This window comes from Ostrea edulis, chromosome 7, assembly GCF_947568905.1.
Source record: "Ostrea edulis chromosome 7, xbOstEdul1.1, whole genome shotgun sequence".
Taxonomy (NCBI): domain Eukaryota; kingdom Metazoa; phylum Mollusca; class Bivalvia; order Ostreida; family Ostreidae; genus Ostrea; species Ostrea edulis.
The window spans coordinates 59,319,670-59,328,585 of NC_079170.1; the positions used below are offsets into that span (position 1 = coordinate 59,319,670).

The window sequence follows — 8,916 nt, forward strand, 5'->3', positions numbered from 1 at the left end:
CGGAATGATGTACACTATGTGGTCGGTATAGACAAATCAAACGTGCCTCAGTATTTTAAAAGTGGAAGTATACATGCATAGGAAATAGACAAATATGTGTTCTACCAACTCGGGGGTGGGGGGTGGATATTGTGTACCCCTATCTCTATATGTAGACCGATATAACTATTCATTTTCTTAATTTCAAGTTCAGGGACGGTCGTTCTGACCCTCGCCTACACATTATTGTTGAATCGATATATAGAAAAAAATAGTCGAAATCTCTGTTTAATAGCAAGCCCGGCTGTGATAATCCTGAAATTTAATAAATGTAAAATAATCCAAGTGTAGCGATGGAGTATTTTTCAAAGAACAAATCAGAACAACACCATATTGTACAAAATCTGAATATCTAACACAATGAATAAATTATATTACAGCATTTGCGTATAATAAAATATAAATAATTTGCTATATGTAGACCTATCATGTTAGGATCCCTCCCCTCATTTTTATAAAGATACACTGAGACTCATTCAAAATTAAGCCTCAGTAGAATTTGATATACAGACTTTGTTAGCATGTATAGTAGCAAGGCTCATTTTTGGCGTGCAGGCACACAAATTTGGTCTGGGAGAGGGTCACGTAAATTAAGATATAGGCTATATATGTTATTTTGTATGTGCAATTTACGCAAAATTGACATCGTCAAAGTCAAACAGTAACACACACACACACACACGGAGAGAGAGAGAGAGAGAGAGATTGCTCCTTTGATTTTAGATGCGGTTTGTATTTTATGTTACACGTATCATTTTCTTCAATATTAGATCCGCCACTTCATCATTTGCATTATGATGTCAAAACATAGAATATGACGTCACATGTCATTATGTATTGTGTGGAGGTTGAACTCGATTTGAAACCCGTGTCAAAATATGGCTGTGGTATCTTAAAAAGTATTCTTGGAGGTAAAAATTTGGGAAATTCCCACAGTGTACTGATTACGTGTTTTTGGAAACTTATAGCCTAGCGTTCAATGAGTTCTATATTTGTCACAGTGTGAGAACTTCGCTTCTGTTGCTAAAATTTCAACGAGGACACAGCTCTAGGTTTGTTTTCATTTTTCTCAAAATGCTCTGGGACATCGAACTGCATGAGGGCAGCCATTTTTATTTAGTTAACAAATAAATTACGAAAAAAATATTAACTTAAGATAGCCCATAGACTGTCGTGGAGTTACAATGACTTTTTTAACGTAACTTAAGTTATGAAGTTTGATAAAACGGATTTTTATCGTAAGTTAAGGTTACGATGAAATCTTGAACTTACGAAGTTTAGTAAAACTCAGCCCTGTACTTTAAAAAAAAAATGCAATAGACATGCTTTGAATCATGGTTAATGATGATTTGAATCATGGTTAACGATGATTAAGTTAATAGGAACTAATTTACATGTACCCGATTGATAACATTTATACTTTGATAACATTACTAGTCAGCTGTTACTGAATCCTCAGTTAAACAGCTACCCCTCTAAGCTTGCCATTTTATTCAATAATGGCAGCTGGATGGTTTACAGAACTTTCACAATATATACATGTATTTTGCACATTATTTGACTTGAAGCTTATTTACTGTACAAGATACTGATGACGTAGAAGATTTCCTTTGTATTGAAGACTTTTGTTTTTAGAGGCAGTGAACAATGCACAGGGTCCGCTGTTGATTGAGATTGACAAACTCCCTGGGATGAAGCTAGGATTACATCTGACACAGACCACACACCAAGGCAGACCTTGTCTCTGTATCGATCTCATTGAACCTATGAGTATCGCAGACAGGTGGGCACGTTAATAACTGTGTAAAATAATAGTCTTAAATATAGTAGCAAAATTTGGCGAGAAATCAAATCGTGTTTGGATATTGTTGGATGGATTGACTTCACATCACTTTATTTTCACTGCAGTTTCATTTTTACTGTTCTCACTGTAAACCGAATTTGTGAACTGCAGATAAAAAAGAATGAATCTAAAACTGTGTTAAAATGAATTTCTACAAGAAATTGAAAATAACCATTAGCAAATTCAAAGCTGTGTACAGTATCTCATTCATGTGCGTTGAAGCACTCTAGATTTGATGAAGATGACAATCTTGAGTCCAGTGGACTGCTTTGTTTTCTGACTTTTATATGCTCGTTGTCAGACAGGACACATTGTTATGGTGCTGTTCGTCTGAGATCATGTTTTCTGAACTTTTTTCCATAATGGATGCATGTACAGCATTGAAATTTGGTCACAATTTCTCCCTCATAAGAATCAGTTTGCTTTTCAGCTGGATTGGTGCACAGTTCCCTACTTTAGGGCTATTTTTTGTTATGGATATAAATATTGTTTCGAAATTTAGTCACAAGCTTCCTTTTGGAGGAATACAAGTTCAGTTTGCATTTCAGCTGAATTGATGCACCCTGACCTACTTTAGGACTAACAGTAAGTCAAACAGTTTTCCAGATTTTTTTTCGTTATGGATACAGGAACAGTGTATTGCCCTGAAATGTAGTCACAACATTCCTCTCAGAGAAATACAGATTCTATTTGCATTTTGCATTTCAGCTTAATTGGTGCACCATGACCTATTTTAAGACTTAAGACAGGTCAAATAGTGTCCTGGACTTTTTCTCATTATGGTTACAGATATATGTATTGCTCTGAAATTTTGTCATCACTGTACGACAGTCATTTGCAGTATTCTTTGTTGAGAACTGGGACCACAGCACACTTTCAACATGTTGTTGTCAGGCTCTTGTGTTTCTTCCTCAAAAGATCTTGCTGGATTTTTCCAGGTGTCGCTATTATACAAGTTGAATATGACCTTTCATGACCCTGGTTTAAGATCAGTATTTTCAATTAAGCCTGATAAAGTATTGTTTATTTGAGTTCATATAAAAACTCAAAATTTTTATCAGGCATTGCAAACATATTTTCTTTCAATAATATCCTTAATTTTTTGCTAGATCATCACCATTGCATGGGAAATTTTGTTAATTTAGAAACCGTGCAGACGTTTGTAGGGAGTATACACAAATGAGACTTAGGAGCAAATTACATTTAGATAGTTCGTTCATATATTTTCAATTTCTTTGTTAACTCATTCATGAAGTCTTACTGTTAGATTCGTTTATAAGAACTTTTAATATATTAATGATAAATGATACAGGGCTCACTGTAACTGTTATCATTGTTAAAAAATACTGATTTATATTGATAATTGATATATCGATCCAGCCCTATCAATTATCAGTCGAAAAGGTTATTGATTTCCGACAATCAATCAGAGATTTGGTAATCAATTATGATTATAGCGTAATACTGCAATTATCTTTCTTTATTTTTCTCATGTATTATTAAAAAAAAGCTTTTTGTTACCATCACATAAGCTCTCAGATGTTGTCTTCAGCCATTTTAGTTGTCTTCAGCCATTAATTTTAACATGTGAAATTTTTGAGTTAATATGTGAAGTTTGTTTTGTTCTGGATCAGTACAATGTCAGAATGTCCACAAAATATTAAGATGATAATGCTTGTTTTATTAAACTGAAGAACCTGAAATGCTGATATAGATAAAATAAGATTACAATCTATGTTTTAGGGGGAAATTGCATTGCCAAGTTTCTCAATTTGTATACAATGTACATGAAATCAAAATAGCCAAAATGGAAAGCCATAGTAAAACTAGAATTCATTAATTGTGCAGTTGTACTGGATCTCGCACATGGAATGTACATGTTTAAATTCTTTTGTAGCAGCTCAGTATTTGCGCATGTTCATAGATCGGTTTTATTAGTGCTGATTGTTACACAGGTGTGGAGCCCTACACATTGGTGATCACATTACGTCAATAGATGGCACTAGCGTGGACCAGATGTCTGTTGCAGAAGCCACCCGCCTGATCGAGACCCACACTCAGGACACCATTAAGCTGGAACTCCTCCCCCACAGACTGGTAGAGAGACAGCAATCAAGGGATTTCATCAAGAAAAACGGACTTCTGAAGGCTCCAGGTACAGAAACATGAGAGGGAGTCACGTGGGGTCATTCAGCCCCACTAGTTAGTTTCTATTCCCCATCCCTTCACAAATAGTATTGTAAATGAAAAGTTCACCTCCAGTATTCATAATGATAGGTTAGTTCATGTTGTGATAGACTGTTAGCATGCTTTATCAGAATCTTTGAACCGGAATGTTCATCGTAGAAGTATAGTCCAACTGTAACATCATTGTAGCAATATTTGGTAAATGTATATACATGTGTAAATTCACAACAGTGTTATGGTAGCCCATTATATTTATGCATGTTCTTCAATACCTGTAGATATACAATGCTCTGTTTTGAGACAGTATTGTGGTCTATTATATTTATGCATGTATTTGACTACTAGTTAATATAATCTGTTTTGAGTTGACTCATAGTAGACCCCACAATAATATCTCCTTATTTATGACAGTATTACAAATTAGCAATAAGGCAAATGCAAAGTTCAGGTCTATGATTTAAAATCATATTATGTTGCTCTTTTTTTGTATCCACATTTGAAAATGATAGAAAATATGACCATTGGTAAAAAGGTCTGTAAAATTGAGACAAAGTGAATCTGGATTGACTATGTTAACTTTGTGGTTCAAAAAAGGCCTTTTGATATCTTAGTTTCAGTTCATTGCTTTGATGGTACTCTACTTGCTTTCACAGAAGACATGGGGATGAGAAGAACAGCATCAAGACTCAGTCACACCATATATCATGATGTTGTCTTAATAACTGCAATTTTGCAGACAAATTAATTTCTTTAATTTTAAAAACAGTGAAAGGAATATACTTTTTTGCAAATTTGACATTTTCAAGAGATAATTTCACATATATACTATAGCAGGACTAATTGTCATGAAATAATGCAGTGGTTTATCAATATGATGATAAAGTGTGTGGCTGTAAGTTGAAATATTACTGTGTTGCAAGCAATGAAGAAAAAAACCCGACAAGTTTACTGCAATCACTTTTACTTTCATTTTGGTATCGGCTTTTGTCATGTAAGGTTGCCTCCCCAGCATGGCCCCTGCTTCATCAGTCCCAGTTCTTCCATCCTCTGCTTCCACCCCCTGTGGATTTGGCAGCAGTAATGCTCTATCATCTGCTCCATTTGGAAACAGCATGATGAGGATGTCGGGGAGAAGCAGACGTATTCTGCACCGGATTGACCCCAAACAATCATCTTGTAGTAAGTCTGAAAAGCTGCAGATTTAGTAGAGGAAGTAAAACTAGTGTATTTATACACGGAGTGAATAGGAGAACATTCACTTATTGAAAAATAGATAATCCAGATTGTTTGCTCCACTGACAACATAGTCTAATGCTTGTATCGCCTCCTGTAATCAGAAAGGTAATTTCTGAGTACAGGTAAGTTATTTTGCATGCCTGTAATTGAACATCTATTGCATTAATTATATATGAATACGATTCACTGTATATGCACTGAACAATTTCATTCAAAAGCTTATGCATGAACATGTAGTGTACCGGATTTTAAGTAATTATATATAATTGTAGAAACCTTTACCCTGAAGCCCGGTACTCTTAATTTTGTGTATGTAGCAGCCCATACATATATGAATAGTTTTTGTATATCTTTATTTGTAGAAACAAGCTTAAATGAGGTCATTTCCTTCTTTTGACATAGCTTCTCTTGAAAAATTCCTTTCTCTATCAAATCTTTCATATATCTCCGTGATGAATTATTTCATTGATTTTCTGTGTATATATTTTAGTGTCCATTTCCTCAGCTGCGACCTCCGTTGTCATTAGTAACCAGATCTGTCATGTGGACACAGTGGAGGTGTCTCTGTGTGGGGACCACAAAGGGATTGGTCTGACAGTGGAAGGAGGCTCCCCAGAGGGGATCACAGTATATTCTATACAGTCTGGGAGTGTTGCCGAGAGGTGAGGAGGGGGGTATTTAGTCAGTGTTGTGCAGCACATTCTTCCTTGGTTTGTATTTCATAGTGTTGACCTATTAGAAATGTAGCGGTCAGCCGGGTTTGATCACCAGTGGCTAGGTAGCTTAGTTGGCAAAGCAGCTGACTAGAGATTTGGGGGCCCTGGTTCAAATCCTGATCTGGTTTGTTGCATTTTCTGCCTTCCTGTTACTTTTGGTACTGTAGACCAGCCCTGGAACTGACAGTTAAAAATGCCTATCGGGATAAAGATACTGACTAATTGACGATCTCCAAAGTAAACTCTCATGATAACAATAATTATCATCCAGTTTGTCTTTAATACCTCCGTGAAAATTTCCAGTTAGGCTCAATCATGCATAAATTAAACCACTGAGAAGTGGCATACTGATTTTGTTGATAGCAGTTTACAGACTTTGCTAGTGAGCAGAATTTTACATTCTTAATGAGGGAGCTCAGTTGGTAAAGCACCTGACTAGAGATTCAGGGGGCCTGGGTTCGAATCCCAATCTGGTCCATTGCATTTTCTCCCTTCTCTGTAATGTGAATTTTCCCTTCTCTGTAATGTGAAGAGGCCACCCCAACATGCCATGTATGGAAATATTTAAACAGAGACAAGAAGAGAACTGTGTTCTTTGAAACTGACTTGTATGTGTGGGACGTCAAACCTGAAAACCCAGCATATGTCAGACTCTGTAATATTATCACAAAAAATATATACCTTTACCTCTCAATCCCCTCGCATAAGCTAACCATCTGGACCAGCAGCAGAGAGCATTAACACAGTGATCACAGAAATGGTTGTGTAACAAATCTATGTACTTTTTGTGAAGAAGAGGAGGAAACAATCTGTCATTTAATTTTGCAATGGCTTATTCAACAATTTTTGGATAACTTTATTTCTCTAAGTCAGTCAAAAGATATTAATTTGAATTTAAATGCTAGAGCTTTCTTTTTTGGTGAAAAAACCCAATAATAATGTTTCAAATTTTATTAATACTACATTAATGCTAATGAAGGAATACGTATATAAAGTTCGTTGTCAGAATACCTGACCATCTACTCAAGGTTTCTTGAATCAATTCAACTCCTATTTCAAATCTCTGTACAATGCTAGTGATCATAAACGTAATGATTTCAATAATTTCTGGCAAATATGGTCTGTTATTCTATAAGTATTTAATTGCACTAATGTTTTGATACTGATTCCTTGAAGATGCACTGCAATCACTTCCTTTCTTTCCAATCTTACACCCTATAAATCTATCTTTATTTCTGCTCTTTCTTTCTCTTTCTCTCTTAAAAAGTAGAGCTACAATGAAATATGAGATATTAAGCAAACAATCAATCTGTACTGACTGTAAATATACTTACTAGATATGTATTTATTATATGTATGCTTGTACTTTTGAAATAAGATATTGTATGCCTCTTCATAAAAATAAATGAATGGGAAAAAAATGGTTGTATAAGACTTTTTCCCATTACAAATGGTTTAAGATGTGAGTCAGGGTCAGTACCGACCCAATGGATTTTCTCCTCAGCAGGGATTGTCGTAAACAAACTATAAAGATGTATGGCGTCATCTGTTGTGGACCAAAGTATTTTTTTAAAAAGAAAAAACCTGAAGCCCATAAATATAATTATATATATTAAGTACTTTGTTTTGTAAATGATATAATGCACCGTTCTGGCGTGATATTGCAAAAATTGAGTATTTTTTTGCTTTAAACATTCTTGTTTGCATGTGTTTTTTGTGAATACTTATCAAAGCACTCCTCATACTGATATAAGATGTTTTACAGTGAATTTGAAACTTAAAAATCTGAGACAATGATTTATCTTTGTTCAGAATAGTTATCGGTTAACTGGTTGAAGGAATTTACAACTAATGATTGATTGTCATCCCTATTTAAAAGGAGCATTTACAATGTCATGAAAGATTTGTACAAATTTGTCATAAATACTTATAATTTTTATTGTTTTGTTAAAGATGAAAACAAATTTTGCATTGACAGATGTGGTGTGATCCAGGAGGGGGATAGAGTGTTGGTTGTGAATAATATTGACATAATCAACCAATCGGCAGAGGAAGTTAATCAGCTGATTAGGGACCACAGACACAGATGCGACCTCACTGTGGAATTTGATGTCGCAGGTATAGACACTGTTTACTGTGGTGTGATCCAGTCATGTTTTTTGGGAGGGATATTGCTCCATTTCAGATACAGTATAGAATACAAGTATTCCCCTAAAAATACAGGGCCCCGTGAACTGATTGTCCAGAGTTTAGCGTAGGCCAGGAAAAAAGTCAGTGCCTTTAAAGTTGAAGTCTCTTCTTCAGCCTTGAATCTGAAGTCCTCCGTGTAACACGGTGTGTTCATGGAGTGTCGCATTGTGTTTTGACTGTGTCACAAGGAGTACAAAATCTTATGAACATAATTATGTACAGTTCATTTTTCTTATAAAATAATATTAAGATATTGATATGTTAATCTCTATTCCATGGGCAATTGTTTGAATGAGGTGATTTCATTTTCTAATATTACATGTACTTTTGTCAATCATTTGTAGTTTGTGGAGTAATTTTTATTAATATTAATTACCATTTGTTCTTGAAAAATTATTACAATTTGATTGTTTTATTTAATTGAGGGGGAAAAGTTGGCAATGTGAATGAAATATGTTAACTTACATAATGGAAGATTTATAAATATACTCTATACACGATCTTGTATAGACACGGTGTGACATAGATGCTGAGGAAGTGCAACAAGGAGGACAGTAGGAACTAACTTTGTAGACACAGACCATTGTACACTGTGTGTTTTCCTCCCTGTAATGGGGAATGCTTGTGACCTATACATAGTTTTATGATGAAATATTTGAAAATTGAGCTGAATTTTATGTTATAGTTATTCTAAGAAAATGTATC

The 8,916-nt window shown here is 34.9% G+C and overlaps 1 protein-coding gene across 7 annotated transcripts in view; it reads left to right on the forward strand.

The window, feature by feature from the left end:
* The window catches only part of LOC125654442 (glutamate receptor-interacting protein 1-like), a 51,945-nt gene that overhangs the window by 17,431 nt on the left and 25,598 nt on the right, over positions 1 to 8,916 (forward strand). For 4 of the 7 annotated variants that reach the window (XM_048884399.2, XM_056144840.1, XM_056144841.1 and 1 more), the window contains 5 exons: positions 1,675 to 1,822; positions 3,838 to 4,037; positions 5,066 to 5,248; positions 5,796 to 5,967; positions 8,000 to 8,139. In XM_048884399.2, the coding sequence (XP_048740356.2) occupies positions 1,675 to 1,822; positions 3,838 to 4,037; positions 5,066 to 5,248; positions 5,796 to 5,967; positions 8,000 to 8,139 (843 nt within the window). The remainder of the gene's footprint in view (positions 1 to 1,674; positions 1,823 to 3,837; positions 4,038 to 5,065; positions 5,249 to 5,795; positions 5,968 to 7,999; positions 8,140 to 8,916) is intronic. The other 3 variants (XM_056144842.1, XM_056144843.1, XM_056144844.1) reach the window with 1 other exon arrangement.